The sequence below is a fragment of the Nerophis ophidion genome, linkage group LG03 (genome assembly GCF_033978795.1).
Source record: "Nerophis ophidion isolate RoL-2023_Sa linkage group LG03, RoL_Noph_v1.0, whole genome shotgun sequence".
Classification (NCBI taxonomy): Eukaryota; Metazoa; Chordata; class Actinopteri; order Syngnathiformes; family Syngnathidae; genus Nerophis; species Nerophis ophidion.
Window position 1 is genome coordinate 44,852,555 of NC_084613.1, and position 19,632 is coordinate 44,872,186.

General features: G+C 41.9%; 1 protein-coding gene across 1 annotated transcript in view; it reads left to right on the forward strand.

Annotated features, from left to right (window-relative positions):
* The window catches only part of LOC133548849 (basal body-orientation factor 1-like), a 26,303-nt gene continuing 6,671 nt past the window's right edge, over window positions 1-19,632 (forward strand). The window contains exons 1-9 of the mRNA XM_061893783.1: window positions 1-41; window positions 118-361; window positions 444-509; window positions 3,171-3,314; window positions 3,391-3,471; window positions 3,534-3,604; window positions 18,104-18,248; window positions 18,659-19,128; window positions 19,198-19,302. Coding sequence (XP_061749767.1) covers window positions 1-41; window positions 118-361; window positions 444-509; window positions 3,171-3,314; window positions 3,391-3,471; window positions 3,534-3,604; window positions 18,104-18,248; window positions 18,659-19,128; window positions 19,198-19,302 — 1,367 coding nt within the window. The remainder of the gene's footprint in view (window positions 42-117; window positions 362-443; window positions 510-3,170; window positions 3,315-3,390; window positions 3,472-3,533; window positions 3,605-18,103; window positions 18,249-18,658; window positions 19,129-19,197; window positions 19,303-19,632) is intronic.

The following is a 19,632-nucleotide window of genomic DNA, read 5'->3' on the forward strand; positions in this document are numbered from 1 at the left end:
ATGCAGAGGAAGAAATTCATCAAAGGAAAGACAAAACCCCGGTGAGTGCGCATATTTACTCTATTTTAGCCACAATTGCACTAAAAAGTGTAATCTTTATTCACTGCTTCACACCAGCAAAGGAAAGAAGAGCGGTAAAAAGGTGTCTAAAGATTTAGACGTAGAAAAAGGTAAAACTAATGATGCTTTAAGGGAGATGAAGCTCAAGTTAACTAAACAAAGTCTCACGGAATATCGCGAGACCTGCCGCCAGCTGGCTCGTGCCAACGATGAGTTGACCAATCAGCTGTCACACGCTGAGCGGGAAAACCTGGATGCTACCGCCCACTGGCAGAAGCTGGAAGCTGACAAAGATGGGAAGGTAAGCGGCTAACAAACGTTTAGCAGGTGCATGTTGATTAAAGCGAACAACGATTTAACGACATATTATCTGTGTATGATAGATTAATGTGCTCCAGAGCGCACTCAAAACCCAAGAGGCTATTGCTTGGGAGCAGCAAAACAAACTGGTAAGTTTATATATAATTTTTTTTAACTCCCCAAAAATTATCTTACCGGTGTCATGCGAAATTCTGTATCCCTGAAATCAAGCTTGCATGCTAGCTAAGCTACTCTGCGCCAGACTAAACCTGTAACAAAGGGGCCATAAAACAAAAACAAACTTACATTACCTGCTGTGTTTTTTTTAATAATTTTTTAAAAGTTTAATTTTAAAGAGCTTGGTGGGAAAAATAAAGTCGCAAGTGCAAGTCTTGTTTTCTAGTTGGGAGCCATGTTCCATACACACAATTTCAACATTTGTATTTTTTCAATGTTACCCAAATTTCCTATACTGTCAGGGGGACTTCCAAAGTTAAGTTTAGAATTTCTGGAAAAGTCCAACAGACTTTTTTCAAATCATACATTAACCTTCAGTTCTGTATGAATCTAAATTATTAAATTTTAGTACTGTTTAGTTGTATTTGTCTTTTATTGTGGAGCTACCATAGATGATAACCATAAGTCATGACTGTCAATCCCCCCATTTCCCCTGGAACTTCCTGTTTGATTGATTGATTGATTGAAACTTTTATTAGTAGATTGCACAGTACAGTACATATTCCGTACAATTGACCACTAAATGGTAACACTCGAATAAGTTTTTTCAACTTGTTTAAGTCGGGGTCCACGTAAATCAATTCATGGTACAAATATATACTATCAGCATAATACAGTCAACACATAGGTTAATCATCAGAGTATATACATTGAATTGTTTACATTATTTACAATCTGTGGGGTGGGATGTGGAGGGTTTGGTTGATATCAGCACTTCAGTCATCAACAATTGCATCATCAGAGAAATGGAGATTGAAACAGTGTAGGTGTGACTTAGTAGGATATGTACAGCGAGCAGAGAACACAATGATTTCAAATAGCATAAGAACAAGTATATACATGATTTACATTTGGTTATTTACAATCTGGGAGATGGGATGTGAAGGGGGGAGGGTGTTAGTAAAGGGTTGAAGTTGCCTGAAGGTGTTGTTTTAGAGCGGTTTTGAAGAAGGATAGAGATGCACTTACTTTTACACCTGTTGGGAGTGCATTCCACATTGATGTGGCATAGAAAGAGAATGAGTTAAGACCTTTGTTAGATCGGAATCTGGGTTTAACGTGGTTTGTGGAGCTCCCCCTGGTGTTGTGGTTATGGCGGTCATTTACGTTAAGGAAGTAGTTTGACATGTACTTCGGTATCAGGTAGGTGTAGTGGATTTTATAGACTAGGCTCAGTGCAAGTTGTTTTTCTCTGTCCTCCACCCTGAGCAAGCCCACTTTGGAGAAGTGGGCAGGAGTGAGGTGTGATCTGGAGTGAAGGTTGAGAAGTAACCTGACTAGTTTGTCCCTGGATGTTTGGAGTCTAGATTTGAGGGTTTTAGAGGTGCTGGGCTACCAGGAGGTGCAAGCGTAATCGAAAAAGGCTAGAATCTTCAAGGTGCTTTTGTTGACCAGAGAGGAGATTCTGTAAATAAATCTCGTTCTTTGGTTGACCTTTTTGATTACCTTGGTTGCCATTTTATCACAGAAAAGATTAGCCTCTTGAATGGAACCGAGGTAAGTGATTTAATCTTTCCTGGTGATAACAATGTCACCCACTTTTATAGTGAAGTCACTGACTTTCTTAAGGTTGATGTGGGACCCAAATAGGATGGATTCCGTGTTTTGTTCCTGTTCGTTACGTCCATAAAAAAATACTCTCCGCAAAAAGTTAGGCCTTTAAAATAAAATAACTCCAGTAATACATGCTTGGCGCAGGTAATTCGGGATAGGGCTGTGACAGGTTGTCATGTTGGCACGGTATGCCATAAATCCTAAAATGGACTTTACTTGGAAGATAACACAAAACGGATTTTGTTTTACTTAGTAGGTGCCAATTAAAAATCAGCTGACATGACAAAATTTCGAGCGGCGGTTTTCTATCCCACCACATTTACTGTAATCATTTATGTAAAGTGGCGTTTAATAGGCTTTGGCGGAGGAAAAAATGCACGGTCTGGAAACATCAGGATTTTAGACATGTGTGCAACTGTCACATACTGTATCTTAGAAACTAAAATGTTATGTGGTCAACTCAAAAGATGATGCTTGGATACATCTTTTTGTCACTGACTGTAAAATGTATTTACCATCATGTCTGAAGGGTTAGTGAGTCTTTTTTGATAGACTTAACCAAAAAATTATGCTGTAAAGAATGTTGCAAATGGAGCCACCACACATAGCTTGTGAAACACTGATCTACAGTAAATATAACTTTCTTAAAGCGAGGTCATGTGTAGATTGAGGCACTTCTTTAGGCAAACATACATAGTTTTGTGAAGAATAACGATTTGGACAAAAGTTGTAATCAAATGGTTGATAGCCTCTCATTTAGTCATCATGTACAAATTTGAGGGTGCGTGCTTTGCCACTTTCTCGTGATTTTGGTCACATTTTCTTCAAACTGGTTTCTCTGGTGGCATTTTGAAGCATTTAACTTCAACTGATATGACCTTAAGTTTGTGCGCAACTAGTGGTCCGGGTGAAATCTGAGGCAGGAATCTTTTTCCCTTAATTCTCAAACGTTGCAGTGTAGATTTTAGTGGATGGTTGATTACAATACACGAACTTATTTGTGTAAATTTTTTCAACAGATTGACCATTACACACTTGAAGTCAATGAAATGAAGGACCTATTCAGGAAGAAAGCTAGTGAGTTTGAGATGATACAAAATGGAATTAAGAAAATTGAAGAGTTCAAGACGACAAAAGCACAAATGGAAAAGGAGCTCAGCAATGTGAGCTCACGAAAATAATGTTTTTTTATGGTTTTGCTTCATCACGACGAGTAAGCATGACCCTCATGTATCACAGATCCGTAAAAGTATAAAACTCACTGAGAAGGAATACGGGGAAAACCTCAACAATATGGAGTACAGATTCTTCAAAGAAAAGGTACCTTGTTCCTTATAATTTCAACAAATTATAAGCCATGTCAAAGATTAACATGTTTGCAGGCTCGCCTGGAGAATGATGCTGAGCAAACGATAGCACAGGCGGAAGAGCGGGCCCACCATGAAGCTGTTTTGTGAGTATGCCACTTGACGGACTAATTTTATTCTTTTATAGCATGTTCAGTGCACAAAGAAAAACAATTTGGTCATTTAGGTATATAATCTAAAAGTTAAATGTTGTGAACCGCACTGGATGGTCATATTTTCAATAGAGTACTAAGCCAAAAATCACATCCCACATATACCAGAAAGGCCTTCAGAGAGAAGACAAGCTGATGTTGGTCTTGCTGTGAGTCAATGAGCAAGTTTAAAAAGCATGTTTAAAAGCTAGAAACATAGAATCTATACTGATTATATTTTAGTATTGTTTTATAAAGATACTTTGCTTGTATATAGGGTATTACTGGAGGTGGGAATCTTCGGGCACCTCACGATTCGATTACGATTCAGGAGCTACAATTCCGTTAAAAATCGATTATTGATGTATCTGTAATTTATGTACATTAATGTAGTTTTACATTTATTTTCGTTTCACTAAAGAAGCGTTTATCAATTGCAACTTTTAAAAACAGTGAATTTGTAATAATAAACAGTTAAAATTATTTCCCGTTACATTTATTAAATTAATAAAAAGTGTACATAACTGGAACATAAGTTCCCTAAAATAAAGGAGCTGCTCAGATCTCTCGGTTGGGTGGCATGCTGCAGTCAGACAAATTTAGAACTGTCTGCATTACTTTTTTTACAATAAAGTAGAGAAAAGCTGTTAATATAACATTTTTAATTATTTTTGCTTGGGTTTGACCCAGTTCAGCATTGATGAAACTAATCGATTTTATAGTTGGCCCTGTCCGAATTACGATGCATGAAAAAAAATATTGTTACACCCACCTCTAGCTAGTACCTTGTTTAACTTTTTGCCAAGGCTTAGTAAAAGTAATGAAACTGTACTGCAGTTGCAAATTCAATAATAGAAAGCACTAAAAAGACTGCAAATTCGGGCTGGGCGATATGGCCTTTTTTAATATCTCAATATTTTTAGGCGATATCGCGATACTCGATATTTTGCCTTAACCTTGAATTAACACTTAATACATATAATCACAGCAGTATGATTATTCATTGTGTCAACATTAAAACATTCTTGTTCATCCTGCATTAACACATGTTCATTATAAACTTTCATGCAGAGAAGGAAACCACAACTAAGTCAATTGACCAAAACTGTATTTATTAAACAGTTATTAAGCAGTGGCACACACATTCATGTCATTACCAAAACAGAAAGTGCAGGATTTGTTGAACCGGATCACATCTCTAGTTTATGTTCGTATCCCTTTTGGTGTTTTTGATCATGTTTGGACTCTTCCGTTCCCCTGAGTTGAGCACTTCCTAGTTTATATTGGTTACCATGGTTACTTAATTTGCTCCTCCTGCACGGCTCCGTTCACACACCGGTTTGTAATTATGTTCTCTGTATTTAAGCCCACCTGTTACCTTAGTTCAGTCTGGTTGGTTCGTTCGCTCTATGCGACAGTTACGTTTGTCTCCTTGTATGTACTCTGCTAAGTTTTAGCTTAGCTTCGCGCGCTCGGCTCGCGCTATTACTTGGACTTTGAACTCTACCCCTGCTAACGATTAGCATTTAGCTTTCCGTGCGGTGGCACACCTTTTCATTTCTCTCAGTCAAGTGTTTTGTTGTATTTTATAATTAAAACCAGCTCCTACCTTCACTCCTGCTTGCTCCAGTCTTTTGGCATCTAGAGGTCGACACCTCCGCGCATCGCAATGCGTTCGTCCCAACGTAACAGGAGTGTCAGAGACATTTTAAAACAAGCTATTAGTGCACTTTTGTGCATGATGACACTAAGATGACATATCAAAACAACACTAAATTTAAGTGCACTTTTTGTACAAAACGCCACTACAATAGTTTAAAACAAATAAAGTGCACTTTTGTGCATGATTTTGTGGGCGTGTGGCACCGAATGGAGATGTTGACATGCTGAGTAATCACTGTTCATTCTCTAGCAGTTGACTTTCAAGATGATGCTACATATTAGAAGTAATGCTACTTTTTGTAGCAACGCTTTAGCACCACACTTGACAAATTACGGTTGTCTTCTCGACATATTCGAACAATAGAGCCCCCGCTGTTTTTCCTGGGAATTAATTATTCCTTCATTTTTTACCAGATTTGCACCTTCTTTCTCTCTTATTACCACTCGCAACTCTTTGCTGACATCACAGCTAAGGTTACCCATGCTGATACCTCTCTGCTCCGCGAGTGCGTATACGTATGTGACGTATGACGTGACAGTATGTGACGTCTCTAAGAAGGTGCGCTTGCTGTCTGTGAGAAGGAGAGACAAGAAAGAGTGATAAAAACCTGTAGTGTAATGCCCGCAGCTAAAAGCAACTGCCTGAGAACGTATACTCAAATATCACAATATTGTCATTTTCTATTTATTAATGGTTGATTTATATAGCCTATATAAATCAACCATTTATAAATACAGGTCAGTAGGCTAAATTAACCTCTTCAACATAAAAGTAATTTTCTATATCGCACAGAGACAAACCCGCGATATATCGAGTATATCGATATATCGCCCAGCTTGTGTTGGGCAATATTGTTATGGTTTAACTAAGAGGAGTGACGGCAGACTGGCACCAGGGGGCAGTATGTTCTATGATTTATTATATATATACGGTAGGTATGCACTCTATATATATATATATAATAAAACAGTAGATTACAAACTATAGAATGCTGTGTGTCAAAAATCCAAGAGTATGTATGGTGTAAGACTATGTGAAATAAGTAGTGTTGGAGACGTGGTGCTGTCAGACAAGGGCAAGGCAGGCAGGGTTGTTCAGGGGCGGAAACGGGGTCGATAGGAAGGAGCGAGTCGTCGTAGTCCGGGGGGCGAGCGCGGACTCGGGAAACGAGGGAGGCAGTCCAGATCCAGGGTAACGGAAGGGAAACACGGGAGAACAAACAAGGATGTCAGAACACGAGGGAAAAGCGCAGAGAGAGCATAAGCCTTACGGTATCCGAATAGAGAACTAAGTTCTCGCGCCGATCCTTGGGTCCACTGGTCCTTTATTGAGCATCCCCTTTATCAGTACAGGTGAGCAGATTGGTAAATCAGTGCAGGCTTGTCGCTGCATGGGCGTGCTGTGCTCAGCGTGAGCTTGGGCGTGTCTTGGTGCGCTGTCAGCGGGTCATCTGGGTGGTCCCGCAGCGGAGGGAGACGCAGACTGCACATGTTCCACAACAAATATGGCCTTTTTTAAATATCTCTATTTTTAGGCCATATCGCGATACACGATACATATCTCGATATTTTGCCTTAGCCTTGAATTAACACTTGATGCATATAACCACAGCAGTTGGATGATTCTATGTGTCTACATTAAAACATTCTTGTTCCTACTGCATTAATATATGCTCATTTTAAACTTTCATGCAGAGAAGGGAATCACAACTAAGTCAATTGACCAAAACTGTTTTTATTAAACAGTTATTAGCAGGTGACATTTCAAATGATGCTACATATTAGCAGTAATGCTACTTTTGGTAGCAACACTTGTGCCCCACACTTGACAAATTAAAGTTGTCTATTCTGTCGAATTACTTAATTAATACGCGAGTCCAGCTGTACTTTGTAACGTGGATACATTTATTAGCCCAGTCACACATGTGTCACCTCTCTAGCTCACTCCCACTGTGTCTCCCGCTCCGTCGCACACTCGTGACGTCATAGCCTGTCGACTCTGTAGTTCTCTCATAATACAATCACACCACATCTCCCCTTTCTAGAATCAATGGGTAGACTGCCATTGATTCAACAGACCTTGAGGATTATTCTGCCTCGTGGTTGGAAGGTCTGCTCCTATATGGGCCTGTACCAAACAATCAAACACAAACACATATTTTACCCTTAGAACAATCCACTTCAATATCAATACTCAGACATCCATCCTATACTAATCCTGTACTGTCCTCAACCTAAGCCCTGCAACTGACTTGAACATTTACAATACAATAAAACATATCCAAAACGCTCCAATTACACTTTTTTTTTTTTTTTTTCACATACAGTAACATTCTTTTTTTTCATTAGAGTCTCTGTAATGTCTCTAGGAAACAAAATTATTGGTCCAACCTAGTTGGTCTTACCACAGCCCTCCCAGACCTGGTTCTAGGAGTAGGAGTAGATGGAGGTTCTGGAACACTCTGCTGCGATGTTTCTGCTGAAGGTTGTTCCGGAACACCCCCTAGGAACGGCTCTGCTGTACCACAGCCACTCTGCTCCGGCGAGGATCCCATAGGGATGAGATGATGACGGTTCCGTCTGATGGTCCCCTTGGGTCCTTCCACCAGATACGATCGTGGAGTGGTGTGATGTCCAATGATAGCTCCTGCGTTCTTTTGGTCCTTGATCCACACGTCCTGTCCCGGATTCAGTCTGTCAAGGTTCATTGCACGATGCCGCAGGTTGTACCGTTGTGCATCTTTTGTCCTCTTCTCCCCTTCTTTCAACCTAACAGCTTCGCTATCTGGAAGGGCAAGATTTAGCAAAGCTGGAAGGATAGGCACTATTGTGCGGAGTCTCCTCCCCATGAGAAGCTGCGCTGGACTATACCCATTGTCGAGAGGGGTAGCCCTGTAAGTGAGTAAAGCAAGATAGGGGTCGTCTGCTTTCTTTAGGAGACCTTTCACTGTCTGTACTGCACGTTCAGCTTCAGCGTTACCTTGAAGATATCTTGGGCTACTGGTAACGTGACGGAATCCATAAGACTCTGCGAACTCGGCGAAGCCTGCTCCGGAGAACTGGGGCCCTCCATCCGAAACGAGAAGATCCGGGATTCCATGACGTGCATAAATGGATTTTAGGTGTTGGATTACATCGTTTGACTTTGTGGAGGTCAGCAAAGCAATCTCCACGTACCTTGACATGTAGTCCACTACCAGCAGGTAGGTCTTGGTACCGACCATGAATAGATCAGCTCCTAATTTCTCCCATGGTCGCCCCGGGTATGGTGACGGCATCAGAGGCTCCCTGTGGTTCTGTCTCTCCTTACAGCATGTTTGGCAGTTGAGAACCAATTCATTTAGCTGCTGGCTCAGCCCGGGCCACCATACTGACTGTCGTGCCCCCTGTCTACACTTCACCACGCCTTGGTGTCCTTCATGCAATTTGGCGAGTACACCATTCCTCATTGTAGAAGGGATGACAAGCCTGTGTCCCTTCAGCAAGACACCATCTTGAACTGTGAGGAACGCCTGCTCTGCCCTGTACAGCCTGAGTGCTGGTTCTTTGGAACCGTGTGCTGGCCAGCCTTCGGCACACAGCTGCATCACCTGTGCACACACACTGTCTCTCTGTAGCTGCTTTCTCAGCTCCTCCAGGTAGTCAGCACTTGCAGGTAAGTTTTCCAGTACCATGTCCACATATATGTTGGTTTCTTCCAACAGCTCTTTGTCCGCTGCTGTCTCCTCTCTCTTAACAGGAGCTCGTGACAATGTATCAACTTTCCACAGACACTTCCCTGGCACATGAGAGATAGAGTACGAATAGCGCATCAGACGCATTCTGAAGCGTTGGATTCGTGGAGGTAGAGCATCCAGTGCTTGAGACCCCAGAAGACTCAGGAGAGGCTTGTGGTCCGTCTCCATCTGGAAATGTTTCCTGATGAGAAAGTTGCGAAACCTCCCACAGGCCCAGGTCAGTCCCAAACCTTCTTTCTCTACTTGCGCGTATCTCTGCTCTGTTGGTGTGAGAGACCGCGACATGTAGGCCACTGGCCTCCACTCTTCGTCCCATTTTTGTAGCAGGACGCCTCCCAACCCGTATGACGACGCGTCTGCTGATACTTTGCACTCTCTGTTGCGATCATACATGGCTAGCACTGGTGTAGACGTCAGTGCATCCTTTAGATCCTGGAAGGCCCTTGCCTGATCGACGCCCCACACCCAGCAGTTCTTTTTCGACAGGAGATATCGCAGGGGCTTGTCTCTCTCAGCCAGCTGCGGCACAAACTTCCCAAGTTGATTAATCACTCCAAGAAAACTTCTTAACTCAGTCACAGTTGTTGGCTCCTGCATCTTTCTCACAGCTTCTGTTTTGCTTGGGTCTGGGCTGATGCCACTGGTGGAGAGCACGTGGCCTAGAAAGGTCATCTCTGACTTTGACAGGTCACACTTATCAACATTCAAAGTGATGACTGCCTTTTGGATCTTTTCTAGTGTGGCATGCAGGCGAGCATCATGCTCTTTTTGTGTTCGGCCCCACACTAGCACGTCATCCATGTGGCAAACAACACCCTCAAGCCCTTCTGTGACTTCCGTCACCATCCAGTTCTGAAAATGTTTGGGGGCGGATGCTATGCCAAACGGTAGGCGCCTGAAGTAATAGCACCCGAAGGGTGTAATGAATGTTGTCAGTTTTGCTGAATCTGCAGTTAGAGGAATTTGCCAAAACCCCATGTTTGCATCCAGCTTACTAAAAATTTGGCTCCAGCCAGCATTCCTAGTGTTTCCTCCACTGATGGCAGAATGAACTTTTCCCTACACACTGACTCGTTGAGTTTTGTGAGATCGACACATATGCGTACAGCACCTGTCTTCTTTGGCACCACCACTATGCCAGCGCACCAGTCTGTTGGCTCCTCAATTCTACTTATCACCCCGAGTTGTTCATTGCGGGACAGTTCCTGCTTGACTTTGTCCATTAAAGGCAATGGAATCCTCCTTGGTGTCTTTAGTGAGAATGGTTCCGCCCCTGGACTCAGCTTGATGGCCTATGGGTGCCCCACTTCTCCGAGCCCGGTGCATAATTTTGGGTAGTGCTCCTTTAATGTTTCCATAGTAACGCTGTCTAGGCGTGCTACAAGCCCCAGCCGACAGCTCACAGATCTTCCCAGCAGGGCAGTATGCACATGACGAGCAATATACACATCCTCCCTCTCTGTCTTATCTCCTCTCCTCAGTAGCAACCTGGCGACGCCCACAACGTCGAGGGGATTTCTTCCTGGTCCCAGGAGTGGCTTTATTGCCTTTGTGAGACTAGGCGGATCATTTCTGTATGTGTTTAGGAAAACTGAGTGAGGCAAGACTGTCACATCGGCACCTGTTTCGATTTTGAATGTCACACTGCTCTCATGGATGCCAATTTTGACCATCCAAGGATCCCCATCCTTCGTGACACTGCCGAGGAAGATTTCCTCCTCATCTTCTTCAACTTCATGCACTGATTTGGACTTACACACACGCTTGTAATGTCCCCTCCTCCCACATGCATGACATTTCACTTCATTAGCAGGACAGTCACTTTTTTGATGGGATGGAGAGCTGCCATAATTTTGACAAAGTGACTGTGCGCCCTTATCCTTGCTGTACTGAATACTGTGTGGCTTGTACTTTGGGCTATCAGCATATTGAGGTTTGTTTTTTGCAGACTTGAAGTTGCTCTTGAACACTCTATCAACAGATGTTGCATCACTTGCCTCTGAACTGGTGGTGTCCCCTCCGAGAGTAGACTGCTGCCTTTTCACCTCCTCGCTCTGTCGTGCCATTCTTATGGCTTTATCCAAGGTTAGATCCGCGTCCAACTGCATGCGTTCAGACAGCCCTTTGTCTTGCAATCCGACGACAAGTCTGTCTCTGATCAGTTCATTGTGTAGCATCCCGTAGCTACAATGCTCTGCCAGCGCATATAGTGCAGTGACAAACGAATCCACACTCTCCCCTTCTTTCTGCTTGCGCATGTTAAACTTAGCACGCTCGTAGATAACATTTTTCTTCACAACAAAAAAACCTTGTAATCCATCGCGCACTCCCTGGTATGTACGTCTTTGAGCAGCCGTCAAATTTAGCCCACGGAGAATATCATCCGCCTCGTCCCCCATGCAATAAATCAATGTGTTCACTTTATTGTCCTCGGAGCTTGCATTTAGGTTACTTGCCAGGCGAAATCTTTCAAATCTCCGGATCCATTTGTCCCACTCTTGCGGATTTGAAAAGTCAAAGGACTCCGGTGGCTGGATGTTGAACGTAGCGCACGGTCCCACGGCAACCACCGGCGCGTCGGGTTGCCGTGCAGGGTCTGCTGCGGCTCCGTCTCCCTCGCTCATGTTGTCCTTCACTTCTTTCCCCACAGACGCGTACAAACTATCTTTCCACTTGGCTCACACTCCACATTAACTACAGGACTTCTGACACCATGTCGAGTTACTTAATTAATACGCGAGTCCAGCTGTACTTTGTAACGTGGATACATTTATTAGCCCAGTCACACATGTGTCACCTCTCTAGCTCACTCCCACTGTGTCTCCCGCTCCGTCGCACACTCGTGACGTCATAGCCTGTCGACTCTGTAGTTCTCTCATAATACAATCACACCACATATTCGACATATTCCCGCTTGAAGCCGAACCACCGCCAGACGATGGACCCCGTGGTGTTTTTCTTGGGAATTAATTATTCCTTCATTTGTTACCAGATTTGCACCTTCTTTCTCTCATATTACCACTCACACGGCTTCGCTAGCATCACAGCTAACATTACCCATACTGCTTCCTGTCTGCTCCGCGAGGGCGTATACGTATGTGACTTATGTAAGAAGGTGCGTTTACTGTCAGTGAGAAGGAGACACAAGAAGGAGTGGGAAGAGCCTGTAGTGTAATGCCCGCAGTTAAAAGCAACTGCGTGAGAACGTATACCGTATTTTTCCGATTATAAATCGCTCCGGAGTATACGTCGCACCGGCCGAAAATGCATAATAAAGAAGGAAAAAAACATATATGTCGCACTGGAGTATAAGGCGCATTTTTGGGGGAAATGTATTTGATAAAATCCAACACCAAGAATAGACATTTGAAAGGCAATTTAAAATAAATAAAGAATAGTGAACAACAAGATGAATAAGTTTACGTTATATAACGCATAAAATACCAACGGAGAACGTGCATGGTATGTTATTGTAACATATTATGGTAAGAGTCATTCAAATAACTATAACATATAGAACATGTTATACGTTTACCAAACAATCTGTCATTCCTAATCGATAAATCTGATGAAATCTTCTTCCTCTGCCAACTCCAAAGGTATGCGCCACTTCCTCTTGTCGTTTTCTGTTGCATATTTCACTAGGTCCAGCTTGTAATCTGCAGTACATGATTTCCTTTTCGGAGCCATTTTTGTTCAGCCCTTCTCAGTTTTTATAAGTTACCGCCAACGTTGAAATGATCCATTTTATTAGCTGCGGCAGTAGCATATAGCATATAGCAGTTAGCATCCCATGACCCACAATGCACTTCTACCATGACCCTCCCCCGTCGAATTCTTATTGATTGACGTGTGTGTGACGATTGCTGATGTGTGTGTCTGACGATTGCTGACATTTTCTTTGTCTCTTCCGCGAATGAGATAAATAATATTATTTAATATTTTACGGTAATGTGTTAATAATTTCACACCTAAGTCGCTCCGAAGTATATGTCGCACCCCCGGAGACTGGAGACAGTGCACCCTCAGACGGGGGCGTGGCATGGGCGGGACAGCAAGACGCAGCTGGCAGGTGATTACATTTTGCAGGTGGTACGCGTGATTCTAATCAACTGTTGGCTTTAAGAGTGAGCGGCCGGCAAAGGAGGAGGAGAGAGGATTGGAGAGACTGAAAAGTCTACATGAAAATGCACATTGACGGAAAGAACTATATTAAAAACCCTGTCAACTCTGAGCAACTGGCTATGAAAAAAACTGCGATTTATAATCCGAAAATACGGTACTCGAATATCACGATATAGTCATTTTCTATATCGCACAGAGACAAACCCGCAATAAGCTTTTTCCTACTCACAGTGCCACAGATACACAGCGGAAGCCAGTTGCTCAGAGTTGACAGGGTTTTTAATATAGTTCTTTCCGTCAATGTGCATTTTCATGTAGACTTTTCAGTCTCTCCAATCCTCTCTCCTCCTCCTTTGCCGGCCGCTCACTCTTAAAGCCAACAGTTGATTAGAATCACGCGTACCACCTGCAAAATGTAATCACCTGCCAGCTGCGTCTTGCTGTCCCGCCCATGCCACGCCCCCGTCTGAGGGTGCACTGTCTCCAGTAGCCGAGACAGGGTCGCTGACCTTTACATCTGCAGTGTGCTGATCACAACCTCCCCCCACAATCGCATATATCGATATATCCCCCAGCTCTACGCCCAGCCCTACTCCAAATTACCGGTAGTCCACAAAATGAAAATAAAGACATGTCTTTTAATTACTGTGATTGCTCCCCAACCCGTGATGCAGAGAAGTTGTGTGCATGACCATGACATGCTCTTGTATAAATATGATAAGTGTGTTAAATAAAAGAACAATGTATAATGTACCTGTTTTATATGAAAGGTATCCTTAAATGTCCTCTGTTGTGACTTACAAAAAACAAAACCAGTGAAGTTCACACGTTGTGTAATTCGTAAATAAAAACCGAATACAATGATTTGCAAATCTTTTTCATCCTATATTCAATTGAATAGACTGCAAAGACTAGATAATTATTGTTTGAACTGAAAAACTTATTTTTTTTGCAAATAATCATTATCTTAGAATTTAATGGCAGCAACACATTGCTAAAAGTATGCACGGGGGCATTTTTATCACTGTATTACATGGCCTTTCCTTTTAACAACATTCGGTAAACGTTTGGGAACTGAGGAGACCATTTTTGAAGCTTTTCAGGTGGAATTCTTTCCCCTGCTTGCTTGCTTAAGTTGTTCAACAGTCCGGTGTGGTGTTTTAGGGTTCATGTTGTGCCACACATTTTCAATGGGAGACAGGTCTGAACTACTGGCAGGCCAGTCTAGTACCTGCACTCTTTTACTACGAAGCCACACTTTAACACGTGGTTTGGCATTGTCTTGCTGAAATAAGCAGGGGTGTCCATAATAACATTGCTTGGATGGCAACGTATGTGGCTCCAAAACTTGTATGTACTTTTACAATTTTTGGTGCCTTCACAGATGTGTAAGTTACCCATACCTTGGGTACAAATACACTCCCGTACGATCACAGATGCTGGCTTTTGAACTTTGCGCCTATAACAATCCAGATGTCTTTTTTTCTCTTTGTTCCGGAGGACACAATGTCCACAGTTTCTTAAAACAATTTGAAATGTGGACTTGTCAGACCGCGGAACACTTTTCCACTTTGCATTATTAATCCATCTTACATGAGCTCGGGTCCAGCGAAGCTGGCAGCATTTTTGGGTGTTGTTGATAAATGGCTTTCGCTTTGCATAGTAGAGTTTTAACTTGCACTTACAGATGTAGTGACAAACTGTAGTTACTGACAGTGGTTTTATGAAGTGTTCCTGAGCCACTGTGGTGATATCCTTTAGACACTGATGTTGCTTTTTGATGCAGTACCGCCTCAGGGCTCAAAGGTCCGTAATATTGTCGCTATCGTGCAGTGATTTCTACAGAATCTCTGAACCTTTTGATGATATTAAGGACCGTACATTGAGAAATGCTGTTCTTAAACTGTTTGACAATTTGCTCACGCATTTGTCCACAAAGTGGTGACCGTCATCCCATCCTTGTTTGTGAATGACTGAGCATTTCATGGAAGCTGCTTTTATACCCAATCATGGCGTACACCTGTTCCCAATTAGCCCGTTCATCTGTGGGGTGTTCCAAATAAGTGTTTGATGAGCAATCTTCAACTTTCTCAGTCTTTTTTGCTACTTGTGCCAGCTTTTTTTGAAACCTATTGCAGGCATCAAATTTCAAATGAGCTAATGTTGGCAAAAAAAATAACACACTTTTCCAGTTTGAATGTTAAGTGTCTTGTCTTTGCAGTCTTCAATTGAATTTAGATTAAAACAAATCATTGTTTTTATTTATGATTTACACAACATGCAAAATTCACTGGTTTTGGGTTTTGTACTTTGTGCTATGTAGGAAATTGTATAAACTTCTTGGAGGATGGAGCATCATCTTAAAGAGATGTATTGGTAGTCTTCATTCTGTTTAGTGGTTATGAAAGCCCTCCTAAAATTAATCCATACTTGTGCAGGGCAATTTAAATTACTAATCAGATTAATCAAATAGTTGCTGTGGATACGTTCCATCTTTGCATGAGTAAAGAGACTCAAGAAAGAAGGAAATATATACACTTAACATATTTAGTGAACACATGTTGTACACGTTAACGTACATTATTGTCATTAATGTGGTGTTTTAGGACTGAAGTGCTTTGGTGAAAGGGAAATTTCTTCTTCAATGTCTATAGTACTTTGTCTGTCGACTGTTACTGTACGTCATGATTTTTTTTGTGCTTACATTTCCCATCAAGAGGGCTATTGTGCTGTTTAGCGTCTTCTATATTGACTGTTTTGCTTCTGCACCTTGTCATTATAAGATCAACTTCCCATTTTGCACATATGCAATGTTAGCACAACTTGTATAAACTGCCCGAAATGTGTTGCCAGAGTCATTTCAGGGAATATTAATCATTCTGAAAAGTAGCGAGCTAATTGCATAATTGAATGTAAAAACACATTTTTAAGGTGAGGCGGATAATATTTTGCCCTGGTACACCGTGATGATTAAATACATTAAGGGGAAACCCTGACATCGGGAGGAAGCATTTTTCATCTGAGGAGTGAGGATTCTTCAGCTCAAGAAAGATCCAACACCCCATCAATCAACATCCCATTGAGATGTAGACATTGCAAGTTGTTGTTTTAGCTACTTATTTGAAACGTTTAGTGTGTAAAAACAAACGCTACCATTGCTATACGCTCTGTGAAATCAATGCGCCCAGGAAATAAGTTTTTATAATGCTTAAAATGACCAAAATACTGGAAGAATTACATGTTATCATGAAAGTGCCTGTGTTAGGACTCGGAATAAGGAGAGGACCCAGATGCAGAGAGCAAGTTAAAAAAATAAAGCTATTATTTTGAAATAACTTTTTACCTCCAGAGCAAAAAGTATTTTGCAAGAATAATCACAATACGTGGAAAATAATACTGAGAAAAAAGGTAAATCAGAATCACTCCCAAAAAAATAGGAGGAATCCTAATCTAAGAAAAAACTAACAAATGTAGAATAAATATATGAATTAACCAAAAGTGCTCCAACAGGAGGAAAAAACACAAACGATCCATATATATATATATATATATATATATATATATATATATATATATATATATATATATATATATACACACACACATATACACACTAAATAAGAATAAACAAAAAAAACTCAATCAATGAGGCAAACAACACGAAATTTGGAAAACAAAAACTAACCAATTAGGTAGGCGAAGGATGACAAAGAGCGCTCGAAGGAGGAAAAAGGTAAACTCAAAATTACAGCGATAAGACTCCTTGATCCAAAAAGGAGAACCAGGGAAAAAGGGCAAGACAAGGAGGTATTCATGGACATGGGCATAGACACTAGAAAGGCACGTAAGACGAGACGATCTGGCACAGGACAAGAGGAGGCTTGAGCTTAAATAGGATATGGGGATAATGGGAAACAGGTGGAAACATTCAGGGATCAGGGATGACGTGAGACTAGTGACACAAGACGAAGGGCCCATGATCTGAAACAGGGGGATAGCTTTTCAAAATAAAACACGTCAATCACAAGACAGAAAAAACAAGACAAGACTTCTCTCACTGCGGTGTGACAGCCTGTTACTACATTACATACTTATATACATTCAGTACAGCATGTGTACAAAACTGTAGGAGGCTTTTCTCTACAGAGGATTATAAAATAAATGATATCTTTATTACCTGCATTGTTAGCTGCCTCTTGCTAGCAGTTTTTTATTAGTTAGAATACACAGAAAACGGAAAGATGTGTGCTCTTGTCTCACATAAGGATTACGAATGTTGGGCAAAGTTATAAAAAAAAGTGCAGTTTGACAACCCTATGTAATACTATACTATACAGTAAGTAAACTAAAACTAGTTCTGTGCGAGCTACAGAAAAATAAGTAGTCAAAATAATACAAACTCATCACGCTACACTGAGAAAGGACAACTGCAGCTCCTAAGTGTGAGGCAGAATCTTCTGGGCTCAGAGTTATGTGAAATAAGGCATCGAAAACACTCAGTGGACAAATGGAAATATCAACATTGGCTACATGCCCGCTCAAACGCTATGACTATCATCATGAATAGTGCTGTATATTTGAACATGTGATGTGTGAATGTGAGTGTGAATGTTGTCTGTCTATCTGTGTTGGCCCTGCGATGAGGTGGCGACTTGTCCAGGGTGTACCTGCCTTCCGCCCGAATGTAGCTGAGATAGGCGTCCGCGCCCCCCGCGACCCCGAAAGGGAATAAGCGGTAGGAAATGGATGGATGCACTGTATCTTTGAACATGTGATGCACTGTATCTTTGAACATGTGAAAGAATATACTACATTAGGTATAATTATGCAAGTCAGACCTTAAACTCAGTTTATTTGTAGGAATGTAACTTGTTCATGACCCGAAGGCCACCTATATTGGCCTAACTTGTTTGCACTTGTGACCTTTCAGGCAGCTAGATGACACCTCACGATGTGTGTTCAAGGAGAACGTTCGTCTCAATGAAACACTGAAACACCACATGAAGGAGGTTGAGAGCCTGCAGAAACTGGCAAACTCATTGGCAAAGGAAAACTCGTCTCTGGCACTGGACAAGGTAAAGTGTTTGGCCAAAAGACAACAAACAGCTGGTTAGCTATTATTAGGCAGTGCTTTGATGGAGAAGTTTAATTTTTCTGTGGTTATTTTCAATCATGATAGTTATGAAACATGTAATTCAGGTGGTGTTGTTTGCTTGGTCTGCCGCTGTGTATTTGCTACTTTCTCCATGGTCTGTGGTTGTAGTGAGTTTCCACCAGCCTACAGGCTCATATTTGCTGGTTTCTAGTTTCTACTAATTCAAATAAATATTGGCCACACTGGCGTACATCTTCGAGATGATGACAGTAAATTAATTGACTACAGTCCACCTTGTGGAAAGCAAAACCCTCCTCAGCAGCTGGGCTTGGAATGCAATGTTTTTTGGCTTGAAAGTAAGACAACTTAGTCCTGTGTTGGCTCCAACAGAAGACACTGGAGATGATGGCAAAGAAGAATGCATCCCAGATGGTGGCCCAAAAAGAAGAGTTAATTCAGTTGAAAGTAAAAGTAGCTTCTCTGGAGCAAAACACTGCTGAACAAGGCCATCCCAAGGAGAAGATGCTGGTCAGCTCTCCGACCAGCAAATTAGAGTTGGAGCAGCTCAAGAGGGTGCTCTCCATGCGGGAGAAAGAACTGAAGCACATCAAGAGGTTAGCAAGCACCATTGTGGCGCAGCGCACAGAGCTGGAGCAATTTTTCCACGAGGCGCTGGCTCAGGTGAAGGAGGAGATAGTTGCCAGCCGGCTGCAATACAAGAAGGAGGCGCAGCAGGTTTGTCACTTCACACTTAAAAAGGCTGATGCAGGAAAGCTCAAGTTCCCGCCAATACGTACCTTTCATAACACTCCTCCAAGCACCAACTCCGTTTCCTCAGACATGGAGGCGGCTGCTAGGTGGTAGGTCCTTATCTTATCTTTTCTATGTCACAAAGCTTTAACACACTCAGTCCATCTCTTGTCTTCTAGGGCACATGGGCTTGGGAGCCAAGTGGAAATGTCACACCTGACGTGGGAGGAGAAGGAGCAAGTTCTTCGGCTTCTGTTTGCTAAAATGAACAGACAAAAGACACGGTAAAGAAAGTCTCTGTAATTGTGTTGGTTTTGTGATTTTCTGGTTGTTTATTTTTCCCTCAAATTAAGTCCACTGGTAACATCCCTACAATCAAACTATGAACTCAGGAACTAAAGTGCAGCCACTCACATAGCTAAGGCTGAACTTCTGGTGACTCCTCCCTTTCTTTAATGTTTTTAACAGTCATTTTCTCTGCTTAAGAGGATACCATAAAACATCAGTTAGGCTTTAACCAATTTTCTTTTCCATTCTGCTGCTTAAAAAGTAAAGAAAGGGTCTTGGCACAATAGTAAAAATAGGCTTGTATGCTTAGAAACAAACATCTGGTC